General features: G+C 35.0%; 1 protein-coding gene across 2 annotated transcripts; it reads left to right on the top strand.

The window, feature by feature from the left end:
- Nucleotides 1–18,132: 18,132 nt before the first annotated feature.
- Nucleotides 18,133–21,891, top strand: LOC127105164 (uncharacterized). Of its 2 annotated transcripts, none has more exons than XM_051042322.1 (4): nt 18,133–18,578; nt 19,164–19,215; nt 19,315–20,216; nt 21,382–21,891. In XM_051042322.1, the coding sequence occupies exons 1-4, from the start codon at nt 18,369–18,371 to the stop codon at nt 21,586–21,588; spliced, it is 1,371 nt and encodes a 456-aa protein (XP_050898279.1). In that variant the 5' UTR covers nt 18,133–18,368; the 3' UTR covers nt 21,589–21,891. The 2 variants fall into 2 exon arrangements, with proteins under 2 accessions (XP_050898279.1, XP_050898278.1); XM_051042321.1 differs by having other exon boundaries at nt 18,134–18,578; nt 19,161–19,215.

The raw sequence follows: 21,891 nt of genomic DNA, 5'->3' as shown, positions 1-21,891 counted from the left end.
CATACAATTGGAAACTAAAGCCATAACATGGTTAAATCATAAATTCGCACCTATTATTTCTACTGAGTCTCGTTGGTAACGATGGTCCTCATACGACAGACTCATAATAAATTAGCAAGACATGATATTATTTGGGAATAGAATAATTAAAACATTCAAAGTTAAGAGTAACATGGCATATAAGTAATTAAAGCAGGAAAACATGAAAATATCAAAAGCAGTAAAAAGAACCTGAAATGACTTAAAATAAAACTGGAATTAACTTGAACTTGAACTTGAATTAACTTGAAAGTAAAATAACGGCAGGCTTGTTCTTTTGATCCAAGAGTACAATGAAGATGCAAAAAAATAAAAATAGAACAGGTGTGACAATCCCTCGATGTGAGTGATTGTCACTTTTACAGCTAATTTATGCCTAATTCTAAAACGTGATTTCGACAGCGCTTCTGCACAACTTGGATACCTTCAAAAATCTTCCACAATCCTATTTATAGAGGTTTTGAGACATGGTAACTCCCTTGGATTGTGTATGGGAAATGGAGGGAAAATAATGGATAAAAACGGTTTAGAACTGCCCATTAGCGCAGTTTTGTTACTGCATAATAATCGCGAACGCCATTAGGGGAATGGCGAACTCCATTAGGGGAATGGAGAACACCATCATTTCCATATTTTAAATGACGTGGCAGCGGAGTACATGGCGAACGCCATCTCCTAGATGGCGAATGCTGTCTGTGCATAATGCATAAAACTTGTTCTTTTTCTCCTTTTTAACTCTTATTTGCTCATTTTTGCGCGAGGCTTCCAAAACTTCAACGATATCGGATAACATGTGAAATGAGCCTAAAAACACGATATGATTTCTCGTTATCAAATTCCCCCACACTTAGATTGTTGCTTGTCCTCAAGCAATCACCCAACGCTCATGATAAACAATTAAACACAATGTCTGAAACATAAGCACGACGACACTCTAAATAGTACGAGACTGCTAGGCTAATGCTAGATAAATAGGTAATAGATACCAAAAATAAGGATATCATAGTGACATACATCCGCATTTCACGGACAAAAATTACCCCCTATGCAAAACCAATTCGAATCATGCCATTATAACTCGACCTACATTCTTTATTATTTTTCAACCTCTTTTTCATTCTAGCGCAATCACATTAAGCCCGTTATCCATACACATTCAAGGCAGGTGAACCTGTTAGTGACTATGATCTCGTTTTCAATTATTATAATTTTTTTAGTTAAGTTTGACCCATTGTTTTAGCAATTGGATATTGCAATTATCCCATCGCACCTTACTAATATAGAGCATGCACCTCGCGTAGGTGAAACCTACATTATTCGATACTAGTCTTGATGAGTGCTAAAACTTGGAAAACATAAACTTAATATTTAATTTAAGGGAATTTGTAATTATTTTGATCTAACCAGCTTATTTATCATATAAATCGTCTCTCACATGCATCAACATACATTCACATGCATCAACATACATACAAAATGAAACAGTTATGACCCCTAGCACAATTGATCTCCCAAGCCAATGAGAGAACCTAAGCTAACCTAATAACGATCTAAGCTTCTCCAAGCAAGATCTTCAAGGTTGTCCTCCTTTGATATTGTATTCTTCTCTTTCTTCATAACATTACATTACATAAAAGAAACTCGTTTTACATACGAGGGAGTGAGATGAGAAAAGAAGCTACATTAAGAGATTAAAAGAGAGGCATGACACGTAGACCGTATTTTAAAATCCCAAAAACAAAATAAAGGAAAACTAAGGCCATAGCTGATCACCACAAGATAATAATAATAATAATAATAAACACATTATTATTATTATTAATTTAATTTTTTTTAATTAAATAAACCAAATTAAATTTCGGAGATTGATCATACTACGTAGAGTTAGTCTGGGGTTCCGCTGCCCGGTCAGCAGTCGGGGATTGACGAGGGTCAAGGGGGCAGCGCCCCTTGCGGGGTTGTCAGGGGAAGCGCCCCAGCGCAAAATTTTAATGAATAATTCATTTGAAACCAATGTCATTTTTCGCATCAACACTTGATACTTTAAAGCATAACTCTTGTGCAGTCACAACCCTAATCGCATAACTCTTTGACAACACAACCCTTGTACCGTCATGAACCTTAATGCAACAATTTCATACCGTCAAACACACCTCGATTGATAATTCAGTATGATTGATCAACACGCCATTTCTTCACCATACTAATGTCAGATTCTGAAGCAAATGACCATTGATCGCTCAAAGGAATAACAATCATTAAGTGTTTGAATGAACAAAATAGAAACAATATATCATATATTCCATATTTTGCATCAGAATTACTTATATTATATATATAAATTGATTGATCTCGTTTGTGTAACTTATGGACGACCGATGTATCGCTGCTTCACCATACTAACGTCAAACTCCGAAGCATAGTCAACATCAATTATCCAAATCGTACACACATGATGCCAAATTTAATTACCCATTTATTATTTAATTCATTCTGTCTTTTAATCGTATTAATACAGAAAATACAGCAAATAAACAGCTATCAGATGCATGGTTCCGTAAGTGGCTCTGGTACCATTGAAGGAAAATTGCGATCCAAAACGCAACGAAAATTAAATTTTTTCCTTTAGTGATCCTTACGAATGGGCGTGATCAGTGTTAAAAACTACTACCTCTTGTGGTGATTGTAACCTTTGATGCAGATCTAAGGAGTGACCATGAGCGTTGAATGGTGACAACGCCTCTACTCAATTCACACGAACGAAATCCTTCAGTCTCAATGCTAGCTGTTACGAATGAAGGCTTTGAGTGTGTGTGTGTGTGTGTGTGTGTGTGTGTGTGTGTGTGTGTGTGTGTGTGTGTGTGTGTGAGAGAGAGAGAGAGAGAGAGAGAGAGAAACGAAATTTCATCAAGTGAAATGCTTCTGCACAAGGGTTCTATTTATGAACCACTTGTGTGGGCTGCAAGTTAAAAATCTCAGTTAAGTGTATGTGGCATGTATCTTATGGTATACCGAAAATCACTTAAGCGTGTGGTACCTTACCACATTTCGTATTATACTTAAGTGCATCGTACCTTACGATGTTCCTTATTTACTATGCCTCTCATCAAGTCGTCCTTTTGTGTGTGACCACTGTAGGTTTTCGCGATATTGGCAATTATACTAAATCATGTATTTAACATAATAAACAGTGAGCGATATCTAGCAACACATCACTGCTATCCAAGACACGAATATTTCATGTGATCTGACAAATCCTTTTTTGTGATAATACTTGTGTATATAATTACCATTTTCCCTTATGTCTATATTAAACACAAGGCATAAACCGTGTCATCCTTGTCCAGTTCAATATTGGGCCCTTAGACATTTATCCTGTTACACGGGATGGGCAAATTCCATTTAGGTCACTCATGTCCCTCAGCATGCTTCATGGAGTACCCATCAACTGTCTTTATGGTCATCCAGTTACGGACAATGTTTGATCAGCAATAACGCACTTGACTCTACATCTAAGGTCCATAGTGGCTTCAGGTCGAAGGGTGGTATACACCACTATCACCATGATAATAACTTATGACACTTTGCATAACATTCTATGTAGTATTCTCATAGCGGGTCAATCCAGTATAAATATTACTCTGAACATTCATACCTATGTTTAAGACTTGATAACTCCTTATCCATGATCTATGAGATATGATCATCAGTCTATATACATAATAGTCTTAATGTTTTAATGTTATCTCACTTCATAACAAAGCTCTACTACAAATACTTTAAGAATAATTTCCTTGTGTTTAATGGGATCTCATGATTAAGTCACACTTGATACATTAAACGAACTAGCTATTTTGGGGACTTCATTAAACAAACATAATAAAGAAAAAACCTTTTATTATTAATAAATAATTCGATACAAGTACCCAAAGTATTGGCGTCTAGGGCTTACACCAACATTAACAACCATTCTCTTTTTGTCATTTTTCTTGAACACAAGATTATTCTTGTTCTCCATTGCATACTCCTTTATGGCATCTTTGATTTGCATTTTATCCTTGAACATCATACCTAATTCAAGTTTTTTAGTTTCCTTAAAAGTTTAAAATCTTTCCATATCAACTTCAACATCACTATCAGGTGGAGTATGAAGCACATCCAAATCACAACTATCATTATCAGAAATATCATCCAACCTTGAAGGTTTAGAGATAACTGTTGTCCAATTAACACCAACATCAGGACCTAAGTTCAACTCATCAATGTCATCTTCCTCGTCATCCTCACTGCTCATGTATAATCAGGATCCATTTCACTCTCTTCATTTAATCTTCAACATTTGCTTCTTCATTTTCTCCCTTATTATTAACTTCTTCATTTGCTCCCTCCACATTTTCTTCTTCATTTGCTCCCTCGACATTTGCATCTTCACCATTAACCTCCTCAAAAATAACGTCTTCAATATTAATTTTTTCAACTTTGTGTTAAACATAAACGTCAATGTTTTTAAATCCTCTAACATCTTTCATGAACCTAACACATTGTTGTCATTATTCAAAGGCCGAAGTCCATGAGAAAAAGAAAAGTTAGAGTTCCAATATCATAAACACTTTATATTACAATACCCCTCACCTTTAAGCAAATGTTCAAAATGAGCAAATCAAGTACCACAACATTAACGCAAAATCATAACCCTAAGCAAAATCACGTTTCATAACGACATAGTATAAGCAAGAACTTAAACGAATCAGATCAACTAAAACGTCCAACATAGTATAAACGAGAACGACATTTTAGAATCATAAAATGAATCAGATGAAAGCGACCAACGAGTTAGGTTTACCATTTCAGAGATGAGCGACCATACATACCTCAAAGCGTAAGTTGAGTTTGCCATTTCAGAGATGGGTGACCAACGAGTAGATTTCCAATGGCAACTTCAAAAAACGAATAGATTTGCAACGACGATTTCAAGTTTTATACTTAGGGTTCATGTTTGTAACTATGAGAGAGGAAGAGAGTGGCTGGAGATTTTCTTTAATGAAAAAAAAATGACAGAGAACTATATTTGGTAAAAGATAAATGATATGTCATCAGAAATAATGGCACATCATTAAAAATCGGTTCCAAATTGGAGAGGGATTAAAATCCAACATAAAACTTTTATAAAAAAAAAAAGACCAAAATCATGGTTTTTAAAATGGGGATGAAAAAAATATAGGGGACCAGAGTTGTAATTAAGTCATTTAAAAGTTATACTTAATACATGAAGATTTTAAAGAATTGGTTATGTAAAATTTATCTAGTATGTAAACTTGTTTTTTTTTAATTTAATGAGATATTAACTGTGTTTATAACTTTTCATAATTGAAATTTATAATACTTAATATTTTTTTTATGGATTAAATATGTTTGTGGTCCTCATAAATATTTTATATTTTATTTTTAGTCCTTTACAAAAATATCCTTCAAAGAATGATTCTCTTAAAAAAATTATTCACATTTTTGGTCCCTTCTGCTAAAATCGTCGCTAACTCAGTCGCTAAGTAGTAAATCATCGTTAAAATCATCGCTAATTATGTCGTTAAGTTATAAAAATCGTCGTTGAGTTACCGGAGGGACCAAAAGTGTGGATGAATTTTTTTATTAGGATCATTCTTTAAATTAATTTTTGTTAGGGATTAAAAATAAAATATAAAATATTTAGAAGGAAACATATGTAAACTTTTTTATTTATTTTGTTCCTTATAATTTTCTTTTAATATGAGTACCTACACTTTTCAAATAAAATTACTTAATCTTTTTATATAATCAACATTTAAAATAATGAAAGAGTTAAACATCTAAATAGTGTATGCACTAAGGTGTTTTTTTAGTTTTTGTCTTTTCTTATTATTTTAAGTACTTTTGTATAATCATATTTAAAAAATGGGAGAGTTAACGGAGGGCTACATGTTCCATGAATTGCTTGCCACGTGTTGCAGAAATATATAATTTATTTATTTATTAATTTTTTTGATTTAATTATTATTATTATTATTATTATTATTATTATTATTATTATTATTAGGGACCGCTCAACAAGCTCATATGTAAATGTTAAAAAACAAGCGATATGGAGGAAAATATAAGGGAACAAATATAATCACACTCAAGCTCGGAGCACGCGATTCTGACCTCTTGCCAACTTCTTATTGTCATTTCTAATCAAATGGTGATCTACATGAGATGTTGGATCAAGCAGAAAGGGTTCTAACAATCATCTCTATATAAAGCCTTTCGCGCACCAAGACTCAGGTATTTGACTCATGCTCACAGTTACTTCTCATTCATTCATTTACTTAGGTGTTGGAGTGCTAACCTTACAGATCCACACCGCTCAATCGTACCTGAAGCACACTCCACCGCATTTTAGTCATACTTCTCTCTGTCATCAATTATTTATGGTTTCTGAACTGAACAGTAGAATATGATCTACACGAGACGTCAGATTAAGCTGAAGCGGTTCTAACCTACTTCTCTATATAAAGCCTTTCACATACTAGGACTTAGGTATTCTTTTCATTCTCACACTCATATTACTTCTCATCCACTCACTAACATGGATGTTAGACTGCTAATATTGCAAGTCCACACAGTTTGGTTGTACCAGAAGCACACTTCACTGCATTTGAATCTTACTTTATTCTGTCATCAACTATTACTAGTTCTTGAGCGAAATAGTGTCGCTGTATGTGGGAACTGGCATCTAATTTCTACGAAGTTCCACGAGAAAACATTTTCTCTTCACTGCAACTCGGAAAGCTCCAATATTCCTTTCTCCTCATTTAAATCCTCAATCAAACTCTCAACAGGGTATAAGAAGAGTCATCATTATAGGTTCAGACATGGATTAACTACATAAAAAGGGAAACGGATTCCAAGGAGGGCTTAATTTTCTCTCTCATTAGAACTATCAACAGTTAGTTTAATTTATGCATTTTACAGTTATTGACACAATGTTGAAAAGTATTTTTCGTGTCGGGTTTTTGTTATCGTATCCACAGGGATTGTAAGATATCACCGCCGTTCGATGGTTGTATTAATCGTAGCTCAATGTAACAATAGGGTTTTGGTTTTAATCAAGGTATCTTGCATAAAAAGTAATAAATTGCGGTAAAAGTTATGGTTTGATTAAATGAGAAATATTATCAAAGTTAGGTTTCAATGATCACTTTGTATGTATTTGCTCGGTCAACAATCTTATAAACTCCTTTAGATGATAAATCATTTCACAAAGTCCTCTCAATATGTTTCTCTCGAACACATATTGTGAGTTTTGCCATTTTGATCCATTGTTTCTCTCGAACACAATCTATCAAAATGACAACTTTTGGTTCAACCTTATGGTGAACAAAATCATTCGTTACTATCTCTAGCTAACAAACAAGTTTGGATGAAAACCTAGGTCAAGAGTCGGTAAACATCTCTCGATCATAAACCAACACAAAGAGTTTTAAATAGAAACAAAGTTTTCATCATATATTTACCGTTAAAGAGTTTACATATGAGGATCCTTACATTTACACACAAAGCTAGTAATCACCTACATCTAACCTTGACAAATGGATGACTTAGCTACTCATTTTCATGGTAGCTTGGTCGGCAAGTAAGGAAAGAAGGTTGATCAACATCCAAGTCGAATAATCGAAGTTGGATGGGAATCCACCTTCTTTTTGTAGAAGATGGTTCTAAGATGAAGAGAAAATCAAAACTAGGGCATAAAGATCCCAAGAACAATGCTGCAAAAATATCTAGAAGAAAGTACAAAAGTGGAAAAAGTTGGTAAAAATGAGGTATGGTGCTCAAAAGTGGCACCTGCTACTTATAGACCTCAGCTGGTCTGTCACGTTCGCTAGGCGAGCAGAATAGCTCGCCTAGCGAGGGTCTAAAATGGGCACAAAAGGCCCCTGCGCCCAGAGAAAACAGGGCCTGCTGAACTGTGATGTTCGCCTAGCGAACATACCTTCGCCTAGCGAAGGACACGCTTCAACCTTCGCCCCAGCGAGGTTGAGAGGTTTTGCTACTGGAATGCTCGCTGGGGACTCGCTAGAGCTTCGCCTAGCGAGTGAGTGCTGACTGCGTTTTTTCACCAAAACAGAATGAATTCGCTACCACCTTCGCCTTGACCTCGCCTAGCGAATTAATTTGCTAATTTACTGGAGCTTTTCGCCTGGAACTCGCCTAGCGAACCAAAGCTTCGCCACAGCCTCGCCTAGCGAGCAGGCAGATGAAATGCTTGTATTCTTTGGTTCCTTTGCCAATTTCTTTGTGTCTTCATTTTCGATTAGTTCATGTCTTTCCTGCACAATAACACACAAATCAAAGGCACCAAGCTTGTTTATCAATGTAATGCATTCCATGTGAAACAAATGTGGTTTTGACAGTTTTAGCAAGGAAAAAGAGTGTTAGATGCCCACATATGATAGCTCTAATAAGCACTTTTGGGCATCTAACACACAACCAATTCAAGTATGTAACACTTACCCCTATTTACAAAATGTCATTTGCTTTTTTGATATAAGTATACTACTTGCATTCATGTTAGAATATAAATAATCCATGTGGAGACTATTCAAATATATTCCCAACTTTTGATTTTTTGTTGGCATATTTTATACTACACTTACATTTTTAGTCCAATAATTACTTCAGCCTCTATCCACTTGATGAAGTAATCCATGCCTATAATTAGGAATTTCATTTTGGAGCCTGGGGGAAGGGTCTCATAATTTCCAAACCCCTTTTATTGACTTTTCAACTAACTAAAGCATCATAAGAGCGGTACTTGTTTGTTACCTTGTTCATGTAGGTGATCATGCCTCCCTTCAAGATAAAACAAATGGTCATTTTGGTCAAGAAAGATGCAAGTGTGGTTCATTGATTTCAAGGATGGTTCATGTATTTATGCCACAACATCCAATCATCAAGTCATCCTCAAGATAATTCAAGCTTTAATCAATTTTTCCTCAAGGGATGCTTATTCCATCATTATTTTGACTTGGGATGCAAGAGAACTTCAAGTTGGCACAAGTTTGGTTGACCTAATTTGCAAGTATGACTCACTTTTGGTCCAAACTCCATAACTCCTTCAATTTTCAATCAATTGACAAGATTCTTTGAGACAAATTCTCCTAAGGAGTTCCTCTACAAATTTTCTTCAAGGCTCAAGCATCAGTCCAACCCCTAAGGACCTCACTTTTTGAAGGGTCTAAGTTGTCAAAATGGGCCAAAACCATGTCATGATCCCCACTTGGCAGCCATGCCATTTTCAGCTCAAGTATCCTTTTGATCCCATTCCTTTTGTTAAGATTATGTCAAAGATCATTTGTCCCAAATTTGGCTCAAAATGAACTAGGAGATCAAAAGTTATGGTGTCATGAACTTGGGCCCTAAAGATGTCCAAAATGTGCCAAGACTGCTTGACCAAATGCCTGACCTATAAGGCATGTCATGACCTCAACTTTCAACACTTTCCATTTACACCTCAGGCCTCCTTTTTATTGGTTTTTTTTGCATTGAATTCATGGCATTGAAGTGAACAAAAGGTACAAAGAAAATCACAAAACCCACGAGTGGATTCCATTTGGCCTAGCTTCAAACATGGCATGTTGAACTCTGTTTTGCCTGATGCCCAAAATTTACAATTACAGGTCATTTCTCATCTTGGGACCACTTGCACATATGCAACTTATTTCTGATGCTAAAACGCGTGCAACCCAACACAAAATGACCAGGTTTCATCGTCAAATCACACGTTTCATGCCTCACTTCACACGAGTATAATTTGCAAAAATGTCAACCCTAATTCACACGAATTCAGATCTGTTTGTCATGTGTGAGCTTCCCTTTTCATTTCCTATAAATAGAGGATCATTTTTCCTTGATTTTCAAGCTTGAATAGCCAGAAAAACCATGCCTCGCTTGAACCCCATATCACTCCAAAACCAGTTTGTGGTTTCTTGAATTCAAGCTCTTTCAACCTCAAATATTTGCCCACAAAGCTTCATCGGCATCCTCTGAAGCAAACTACATCATCACCTTGCCTTGAAACCTCTTGCATCATGCTTCCCATTTTCTTTCATTGTTGATCTTTGAAGCTTCAGCTGGAAAGGCAGCTACGAGTTAAATCCTTGAGCAAACAAGTTACCACTCTCTTCGCATTGTTCCACTTATCAAAAGCCCCCAATTACCATTCACTTATCTTTTGTATTAGTCATTTAATTTTACTTTGAACACTTAGGGTTCTTCGTGTTCTTGAGCAAAATTCTTCCTATTTAGAGCCAATCAATGGCTCTGATGCAAGGAGACATGAACGATGAAGTGTTGCGAAGCTAACTCCATGCTTGGGTGTTGCTAAAAAAACACGAGTTCATGATTGCCAAATCAAGCTGAAGGTTGAAGATGAAGTCTGGTTCACATGCCTTGGTGCCAAACATTTGAATCTAGCCAATCAGATCCTTCCACGCGCCTTTTTTGATATTTACTAGTTGTTTGCGCCCTAATTTCTTTTTCTTTTATTTTATCTTATTTCTCTTATTTCCAAATTAATTTCTTACTCATTTTTAATTAAATTTGATCCAATCTTTTTTCACAAAGTCTCTAAAAATATTTTGCATCACATACATTTTTCTGCCATTTTTTAAAATCATTTTTTCATTTATTAATATATTTTTTTTAATTTTAATTCCCTTTTCTAATTTATTTTTTCAATCAGTTTATAACTTTTTTGCATCCAACTTTTGAGATCCATTCATGTGTAATATTTAGGACTTTGTATAATTTTCTTGGCCATTTATTCATTATTTTGCTTAAGCTTTGGAATTTTCTCTTTAATTTCTCATTTTTAATCATTTTAAAACGTTTTTATTTCATTTTTAATTCAACTCTTGCCTTCCTTTTGACTTTGGTTACTTGGTTGATCAAATCTTCAACATTTAAAATCATTCATAGATGGTCACTTGGTTGATTCAATCTTCTTTAATTCAATATGTTGATAGATGGTCATTTGACCATATTTTGAACACTTAGAGTTAGTTATAGATCATCGTTTGGTGTAACATATGTTTGAGTCCTTTAACTTGTTGATAGATGATCATAATGTGATGACTTGAATTTGCTTTCTAACATCTAACACATAACATCTAACTGATAAACCTATAAAACTTTACAATTCTTGCAACTTCTATTATTGCAATTTATTCTTATGCCTCATTCATCATCTCACTTCATACATTGTTCATCTTGCCTTATTCATATTATGCTTCTTATCTTGTGTTTGATTTGTTTGACAATCTCAATGAATTAAAACATGATAAAATAGATAGACTTGATCCTTAAGAACTTTGCTTGACTTGGAGTGATTTGTGATACTTTGGATTTTGGACTTTAGACTTAGGACCCTAGACCTTTGCTTGATCTTGGACTCGTTGGCCTTTTGATCCCTTGTACCTTGCTCACTTGTTGAACTTTTTAACTTATGATCTTGTCATCTTGTTTATTATGCATTGCCTTATGCCTCTTCTTATCACATTCATCTGTTTATCTTAGCACACATTAGCATACACATGACTTTATCTTGGGCTACCAAACAATGATATTTAGGCTTAGTACACATTTGCACCCACATGGATTTATCTTGGGCTACATAACAATGAGACCATAGTCTAGTCTTTGTATGATCATGCATTGTTTTTTATCCATATCCTTCCCTTTAATGTAGCTTGATCAAATTCCATTTGATCAACTAGATCCTTTGTCTTTACACATTCCATTTGTGTTTGTCAAGTGACCATGAGTCCCTTGGTCACTTAATGGGACTTATCTATGTTACCTTGGATCTCAAGCTTCCCAACAAGTACAAGACCACAAGCACCAGTCAACGTATCAACCATTTGCCTCATCCCCACATAGCATCCACGAGGACCTGTTTCAACAACTTGTCAGACATTGGCAAGGATTGCATGCCATGAGCCTTAAGTAATAGAGAAAGGGTGAGAGGGAGCATTCATATCCTAATTTTGAATATTTTAGGTATGGGACGAATGACCCAATTGCTCAGATTATTCACCTTTATTCATAGACTTTAGTACAATTCAAGTTAATTCACTATCAAGTCTGCAACTAGCCTTATGGCTCCCCTTTCAAACTTTTCTTGGTTTAAACATCATCATGTCCTTACTTTTGGGTTAATCATCTATATAGTTAATATACCATGCTCTTGGTTAATCATTGATTCTCAGTTAAAAGACCATTTGCTTTTAGGTTGACACCTTCATGGTTATATACCTTTGTCTTTTTTTTAGGTTGACACATTCATGGTTATATACCTTTGTCTTTTTTTCTTGGGTTGACACCTTCATGGTTATACACCTCTTTCCTTGGTTAATCATTGTTTCTCAGTTAAAAGGCCATTTGTTTTTGGGTTGACACCTTTATGGTTATACACCCCTTTCTTCGTTTTGATACCACTTTCTTTTTCTCTTTAGTTTAAACACCATAATTTGAGTTAATCACCTATATGGTTAATACATATTTCCTTGGTTAATCATTGCTTCTCAGTTAAAAAACCATTTGTTTTTGGGTTGACACCATCGGGATTATACACCCCTTTGTTGGTTTTGACATCACCTTTTATCTTTCTGTTTTTGGTTATGACACCACAATTCAGGTTGACACCTTCATGGTTATTTACCTTTTGTATTTATTTTTGGGATGATACCTTCAGTGGTTACATACCTCTTTTCCTAGTTTTGACACCATTCCTGTTTTTTTCATTACCATGTTAGTCTTAGTGCTTTGATAAGATCCTTGTCATGTTAGTCCCAGTGCCTTGATAAGTTCATGTTTTCTTTCCCTTGCCTTATTTGTCCCAGTTGCTTAGGCAAGCCTTCTTTCCGGTTTAAACACCACTAATATTTCTCTCTTTCAGTCTTATTCCTCCGAACTACGAAGCTTTGACTTCCTTATTGCATTATAAGGATACGTAGGCACGAGGATGGGGATCCTTGGCGAGCATTTTTCTTTATTTTCCCACTTTTCTCTCTCTGGTTCCATGAACTACGAGACTCTGACTTTCTCATTGCATTATGATAATACGTAGGCACGGGGCCACAATCCTCCTCGAGCACTCTTTTTCTAACCCATTTTCTGTTTTGCAGGTAAATGAAGATAGCAACATCCATCCAAGCAAGAGCAATCAAAATGGTTCCCATAGAGTACCATGGATGTGAGGGGTGCTAATATCTTCCCCTTGCATAACTGACTTCCTTACCAATTTATCTTTTCCCTTGGGTTTTATCGATATTTCTCTTCCCTTTTTTGGGATAAATAAAGTTTGGGGACTTTGATGTATGTTTGATCGCACGACGCATTCAAGTATATTCTAGCTAGCTTCAATCATCTTAATTTAACTGCATCATCATTTTACCTTGGAACCTCTTGCGTCGTGCTCCCCATTTCTGCCATTGTTGACCTTCAAAGCTTCAACCGGAAAGGTAGCTACGAGTTAAATCCTAGAGCAAACAGGTTATAACTCTCTTCGCATTGTTCCATTGATCAAAAGTCATTTATTACCATTCATTTATCTTTTGTATTAGTCCTTTAATGTTACTTTGAACACTTAGGATTCTTTGCGTTCTTGAGCAAAATTCTCCCTACTTAGAGCCAATCAACGACTCTGATGCAAGGAGACATGAACAATGATATGTTGCGAAGCTAACTCCATGTCTGGGTGTTGCTAAAAACACGAGTTCATGGATCTGCAAAATCAAGCTGAAGGTTGAAGATGAAGCTTCCTTCGCACGCCTTGGTGCCAAATATTTGAATTTTTCCAATCAGAAGCTTCCACACACTTTTTTTGAATTATGTAGTAGTTGGCGCCCTAATTCTATTTTTATTTTATTTTCCTTTATGTCATTTAGTTTCCAATTAATTTATCACTCAATTTAAATTCAATTTGATCCAAAAAATTTACACAAGGTCTCTAAAATTATTTTGTATCACATACACTTTTCTCACTTTTTTTAATCACTTTTGCCTTTTTGATTATCTTGATTTCATTTCTCTTTTTAATTCCATTTTTGCATCCAACTTTTGAAATCCATTCATGAGTAATATTTGGGACTTTGTGTATTTTTCTTGGCCATTTATTCATTGGTTTGCTTATGGTTTAAAATTTTGTCTTTAATTTCTGATTTTAAATCATTTTAAACCCTTTTTACTTCATTTTTAATTCAAATTTTGTCATTCTTTTGACTTTGCTTGAGTGATTGTTTGGTTGATGAGTTCTTCAACATTTCAAATTATTGATATATGGTCCCTTGGTTGACTCAATCTTCTCTATTTCAATATGTTGATTGATGATCATTTGATTATATTTTCGACACTTTGAGTTAGTGATAATTTATCTCTTGGTGTAGCATATTTTTGATTCATTTGACTTGTTGATAGATAATCCTAATGTGATGACTTGAATTTTCCTTCTAACATTTAACACCTAACATCTAACTTTAAACCTCTAACACTTTACATTCTTGCAACTTCTATTTTGGAAATTTACTTTTATGTCTCATTCATCATCATAGCTCATACATTATTCATATTGTCCTATTCATCTTATGCTTCTTATCTTGTGTTTGGTTTGCTTGACAATCTCAATGAATGAAAACATGATAAAATTGATAGGATTGATCCTTAAGATCCATGCTTGACTTGGAGTGATGTTGAAGACTTTAAACTTAGGACTTAGACCTATGCTTGATTTGGAGTGACCTTGGACTCATTGACCTCTTGATCACTTACACTTTGTTCACCTTTTGAACTTTTGAACTTGTGATCTTGTCATCTTATTTTATTGTTCATTGCCTTATGCCTCTACTTATCACTTTAATTTATTTAGGTTAGCACACATATGGATTACTCTTGGGCTACCTAACAATGATACCTAAGTTTAGTACACTTTTTACACACGCATGACTTACTCTTGGGCTACCTAACAATGAGACCCTAGACTAGTCTTTGTATGATCATGCATTGTGTATTTTATCCATCTCCTTCCCTTTGATTTAGCTTGGTCAAATTCCATTTGATCAACTAGATCCTTTGACTTTGCATACATTCCTTTTGTATTTGTCAAGTGACCATAAGTCTCTTGGTCACTTGATGGGACTTGTCTTTGTTAGTTTGGAGCTCAAGCTTCCTAACAAGTACAATACCTTAAGCTCAAGCCAATGCATCAACCATATGCTCATCCCCACATAACATCTCTGAGAACCTATTTCAACAACTTGTTAGACAATTGACAAGGATTGCATGTCATGAGCCTTAAGAAATAGAGAATGGGTGAGTGGGAGCATTCCTATCCTCATTCTGGATATTTTGGGTATGAGACAAATGACCCTATTGCTCAGAGTATTCACCTTTATTCATAGACTTTAGTGCAATTCAAGTCAGTTCACTATCAAACCTCCAACTAGCCATGTGGCTCCCATCTCAATACTCTTTGGTTTAAACACCATTTCCTTTTTCTTTTTGGTTTAAACACCACTCTTATTCCATAATTTAGGTTAATCACTTCCATGTTTAACACCCTTTTCTTGGTTTTGACACCACTTTTATCTTTCTGTTCTTGGTTATGACACCATAATTTGGGTTAATCACCTTCATGGTTAACACCCTTTTCTTGGTTTTGACATCATTTTTATCTTTTTGTTCTTGGTTATGACACCATAATTTCGGTTAATCACATTCATGGTTAACACCCCTTTTGATTTTGACACCACTTTTATCTTTTTGTTCTTGGTTATGATAACACAATTTGGGTTAATCACCTTCATAGTTCACACCCTTTTCTTGGTTTTGACACCACTTTTATCTTTCTATTCTTGGTTATGACACCACAATTTAGGTTAATCACCTTCATGGTTAACATCCCTTTTTCTTGGTTTTGACACCATTTATCTACTTCTTTTTTGCCTTAGTTTAAAAACCGCTTCAGTCAGTTTCTAACATTTTCCGGTTTAAACATCACCCCCGATCATATCTTTCTTCCAGTCTTAGTCTTCCAAACTATGGAGCTCTGACTTCCTTAAGGCACTATGAGGATACGTAGGCACGAGGATGTTAATCCTTGGCGAGCAATTTTCTTTCTTTCCCCCTTTTTCTTTCTCTGGTTCCATGAACTACGAGACTCTGACTTTCTCATTCCACTATGAGAATACGTAGGCATGAAGACCTCAATCCTCCTCGAGCACTCCTTTCCTAACCCATTTTCTGTTTTGCAGGTACATGAAGATAACAACACTCATCCAAACAAGAGCAATTAAAATGGTTCCCATGGAGTACCAATGTTAATACCTTTCCCTTGCATAACTGGCTTCCTTATCCGTTTCTCTTTTCCCTTGCGTTTTATTGATATCTTCCCTTCCCTTTTTTGGGATAAATAAAGTTCGGTGACGACTCTGTTGTATGTTCGATCGTCCGACACGTTTAGGTATATTCTGGCTAGCTTCACGTTGTTGCATGACTTTTTGGTTCATAATCATTAACATCTACATGATTTGCATTTGATCTACTTCCTCCATTTCCACGCTCGAAGTTGGGTGGAAAATAATTCTTCTTATAACAAGTTTCTACAGTATGTCTCATCCGTCCACAATAGGTACATACTTTTCCACTTCCTCAACCTCTACCTAGAAATCCTTTACCTCTACACAAACAAGCAAGTCGGCAATGATTTGAAAAACATACTACTTTCTTACTTTCTTATGGTTTCACACAAGGACAGGCTAATCATACATTGTTCATCAAAAGCAATGAATTACCAAGTTATACTAACTATTGTTATTTAGTGAGTTACTTAGTTTATCACAAGTTTAGTTATTTAAAAATTTGCTTCGAGACTTGTTACAAATTTTAGCTAAAAGACCGAGCACTTGTTTGCGTCATTCATGAACTACAGTGGATCTCATTCTTGCTTTGAGACTTATTACAAACTCCAGCTAAACCGACAACTCACTACTGTGATAACCAAAGTGCTATATATATAGTTGCAAATCCTATTTTCCATGATCGCACAAAGCACCTTAACTTCAATTGTAATTTATTTCGTGAAAAAGTGAAGGCTAGTAGAGTGTGGTTGTTTCCTGTAGCATCTCAAAACCAAATTATTGATGTTTTAACCAAAACTTCTCATCCAGAGATATTCTATGATTTTGTACTCAAGTTTGGAATGGTTAACGTTTACCATCCTCCATCTTGCAAGGGAATCAAGTTATACTAACTATTGTTATTTAATGAGTTAGTTAATGTGTTACTAGACATTTTTAATTACTTTAAATTTTGTTTCAAATTATAACCGATCTCGAACTAAGTCTTTAACCTATATAAGTTAGTTTTGTAGTGATAACCTGAATCAATCAATGAAAATACATAATTTGTGGCTCATCAATATCCTTTCTCTAATACTTTTTACGTACAAAAGTGATCATCTAACCTAATCCTTCATGCAATATTTTCGACCATGACTCATAGAATCCCGCTCCACTTGGGAGCATGATGGATGACTCTTCACCGTTGATATAGCCAAACATAGCAAGATCTCTCTAGTGTCAAACATGTGTCCAATATGGTCGAACCCCATTTAAGTCATTTCCATGCATCTCGCATTGTCATAAGTGAATGAGTCGAGATTGTTGATGTCACGTGAACTTGAGCTACAATATTTCTATAGATTCGGTCCAATGACACTTTCTTATAACAATTTAATATATTTTTGTTTTATTATTATGTTAAAATTTTAAAGTAATAATACAAGTTGATTCTATCTCACCAAAACAAGTACAGGTTGATTTAAATGGCTAGTTGGCTGGACTTGGGATTTCTTTGCCTCCTGTCTGTATTATTCCCATTATCCATAAAGACACTGAATGCCTAGTTGTTTCCCAATATCATGTCTGTTTCTTAAAAAAAGATAAAGAATACTTCAAATATTGTATCAAAATCTATTTTTATCCTTGAAATACACGAGTTTTTCGAGTAGCTAAGAGACACATACTTGTAGATGCATTTACCTTATTCAATAGGTGCATGACATGTATTATATTACCATATATTTCATATGCTTCACCAATATAAAAATGACCCCACATAACCATTTAGAAACCACCAGCATCACATAGATTCTGCAACACAAAAACACACAAAACAACAAAAGATAATCGAAGAAAAAAACCAGACATCACTGTGTTACAGGATCAAACTTCACCACTTCACCATTTTAGTTAACTGTGATGAAAGCCTTCACAAGTTTTAGTTCAAAACCAATAAACCTTAAGCTACGGTCTTTGTCTCCCAGAGTTGATTTTCATGTTTCTGATAGACCCTTTTCCTGCTTCACTATTCCCTTCAGAAATGAACAAAAAGGGTCCATTTTTTGTGTTTTGAAAGTTGTTCAAAACAGGGGTTTTTACCCTCTTCATGCTGTGCCATCAGAACATCAGGTTTATTTTTGCCTTTTCTTCTGATTTGATTGCATTTGAATAATGGGTCTTTGTTTGTTCTGGCCTCTATGGAGTTATTTGTTTGTTTGGTTTAGTTTTGTTTCAACTTTTGGGATCTTTTTTATTTTCTTGAAATTTTGAATGGTTTATTAAATGCTTGAACTTGTTTGTACCTTTTGGTTTCATTCTATGATGCAAAACTATTCATACTTGTCTATTAGTATGCATAGATCTTGAAATTGATGCTGGCAATTTCATGTCAATGTTATACTTCTTTGTTTAGGGTTATCTGTTTGTTGTATATACATTAAGAGTCTATTTAGATTGAATTATTTGAGATTATTTACCGATGTAAACACTTGTGAAGAGTGATGGTGAGAGCTTATGGAAACAACTTTTGATATGTTTATAATTTGTTTTCGGCTTATTTCTATAAGCTCTCCGTGATAGTTTATGAAAACAACTTATAGAAATAGCTTATACATAAGCACTTATATGATAATTGCTTATGCTATAAGCACTTAACTAAGTTGTTCATTCAACCAGAGTCTAAATAAACTAAGTTGTTCTGCATAAATGTAGCAGGAGGTAGAGTTGGAAGCTGTTGAGCCTCAAGTTCAACAAAGTGAACAAACAAGTAGGTTATAACTTATAACGATCCATTAGTATTCTTTTTCTTTTGCATGTTTTCCTTTAGAAGTTAAATCCTTAAAATCGTAATTTGCGTGTAATGCAGACGAATCAAAGCTTGTACGCATCGAATTTCGACTGCTAAAAGATTGTGACTTCGGGGAACAGTTTCTAATAGTTGGAGATGATCCTATGCTTGGTTCATGGAATCCTTTAGATGCATTACTAATGACATGGTCAGATGGCCATATATGGACTCTCGAGCTGGATATGCCAGCCGGAAAATCGATCCAGTACAAGTTCATACTAAAAGGAATAGAAGATGATATTATATGGCAGCCGGGTTCAGATCGGATTATTCAAACATGGGAAACTATGAACAGAATAATTGTTTATGAGGATTGGGAGAATGCAGAACTTCAGAAAGTAATAGAGGAAGATAAGTTTTCTCAATCAAATGAAGAACCTCAAGTTCTATCAGAATTGTCAACTTTCACTGAAACACTAGATGATTCTCGAGATAAAATGGAATTCGTTGTATCCAGTGTATCTGGTATTGAAGATACGCGAATTCATGACAAGCAGAAACTGATTGATGAACAAGTACTTCAACAAATCACTGGTGATATTATATCTTCATCAATTGAGAAGCCAATGGCTATTATTGCAGAAAATATCGGTTCGTCAGATGATCGCTTGAAAAGTACAAGTCACATGACAAATAAAAGTAATGTGATTCGAAAAAGTGAAGGATCAGAAGATGGTTCTCAAAAGGATGATAAAATACGTTATAGCGGATACAATGGAAATGCTGCAGCACTAAACAATCAAGAAGGGACGATTGTGGAGGGCAGCTTAATCGATTTGAAAGGAGGTCCCGTTCTTGTACCTGGCTTAATGCAACCAACTGAAAAAGAAGCTGATCGAGGTGAAGTTGTTGAAGAAGAAAAGACCGCGATAAAGTCTTTGACTGAAACTTTTGAAACACATGATCAGATTATACCAGAGGTAACCGCTTGATGAGTGTAATGTTGTTCCCTTTTGAATTTCTTGATTCCGTTTAATTAAGAGCTCATTCGAGTTTGCAATCAACCGAGAGAATAACCGATTAGATAGTTATCCAAAGCATCGTGTTTCATTTGTATCATCATCATCATCTATGTTTTTCATCAATGAAGTTAGTTTTGTTCTTACCGTGGCTCATTTGCTTGTTTCTTACATTTATAACCAATGCATCCCAAGGCAATAAAAGGAGGAGAAAAAAGTGCTTCCAATCGGATTTTTATCATTGATTAAACATATCTTAGTCATTATAATCAAGTTGTCTAACAATTATAGTAAACAAATGGCTGAACTATATTATTGTGAAAGATGTTACCATGACATTTTGGCTATTGAATAACACAGTCCATAGTAACAAAATTTATTGTAGTCTGACAAAGGCTGGCAAGGTTCTAAGTCAAGGTCGCGGTCGCGATCTTTGATATTACGGAAAATTGCATTCAAATGTGGTTGATTAATGCAGCCTTAATTGATGTTGCGGCTCAAACCTTGGTCACAGGCCTATTTTTTGAAACCCTGCCGGCCTGTTACAATTACTTAACAAGCATTCCATCGCATTGCTAAGATTAGGTTCAAATTTGACAATACGATTGTGTTTCTGTGTGTCGAATATGATCACACATGCTGAATATTTATATGCAAATATGGTTAAACACAATAGGTAATAATCTAATTATACTTATGACTAATTGAATATCAATTATTACTAATTGATTTCTAACGGATTGTTAACACTCCCCCTCAAGCCGGATCGTATATATGGTATGATCTGAGCTTGTTACAACTATAATGCACTCGAGAACCCTTGAGGGACTTGGTGTTTATAATGCAAAAACTCTTCATCATTGACTTATATATATCTGATGTGTTTTCTTGTTATAAGTGTGTGATGATAAAATAATGAGGCTTCACTTCACCAGTTTTGTAGGATTGAATTAGGCCGGATAGTTTTTGTATTACCGTTAAATATTTAAAGCAACATGTAAACTTGTACATTTTTTAGTGTATGATATAGCTGTTAAATAGTTGATGTTAGTGTTAGTGTTAGTGTTAATGTCTTTTTAATGTTGTTTTTTCATGTGCTTCATTTGTAAATGTTCGGTTGAGTAAGGATCAAGAATCAGATGATGACACAGCAGAGGAGATAAATACAACAATCAACGATGAGCTGAGTTTCCACGAGGAGCAGTTTCATTTAGCACCAACGATGGAAGAAACGTCGAATGCAGAGCCAATTCATGGTAATGCCTTGCGAAATGATGTCGAGTGGGGCCGAGAAACTGTAAAGAAGTTTTTAACGAAATTCGGGTTACTTTGATGTCAACTTTTACAGAACCACTAGGAGGAAGTGCGTCGTTGAAAAGGGTTATGAGTTCTGTGATTGTTCTTATCTTTTTGCCTAAATTTTTATTGGCCTGGAAAAGATGGTTAAGAGCTCAAGGTGTTTCATGGTGATGATGACTTATTAGTTGTTGGATTCATGTTTTTTTTCTTGAAGATAATAATGTTGTTGTATATTATGCTGTCTTGTTACTTGGATTGTACTATTCTTTCAGTTTTGGCCACTTTTGTATAGTGATATTGAATTACATAGATTCTGCATGGATCCACTTATGGACAA

The sequence above is a fragment of the Lathyrus oleraceus genome, chromosome 7 (assembly GCF_024323335.1).
Source record: "Lathyrus oleraceus cultivar Zhongwan6 chromosome 7, CAAS_Psat_ZW6_1.0, whole genome shotgun sequence".
NCBI lineage: Eukaryota > Viridiplantae > Streptophyta > Magnoliopsida > Fabales > Fabaceae > Lathyrus > Lathyrus oleraceus.
This window is presented reverse-complemented; position numbering and strand designations above follow the sequence as displayed.

Coding starts and splice junctions, on each gene's coding strand:
- LOC127105164 (XM_051042321.1), top strand. CDS start 18,369: ATGAAAGCCTTCACAAGTTTTAGTTCAAAACCAATAAACCTTAAGCTA. Junction 18,579..19,160: donor CTGTGCCATCAGAACATCAG/GTTTATTTTTGC, acceptor GCATAAATGTAG/CAGGAGGTAGAGTTGGAAGC. Junction 20,217..21,381: donor ATGATCAGATTATACCAGAG/GTAACCGCTTGA, acceptor CGGTTGAGTAAG/GATCAAGAATCAGATGATGA.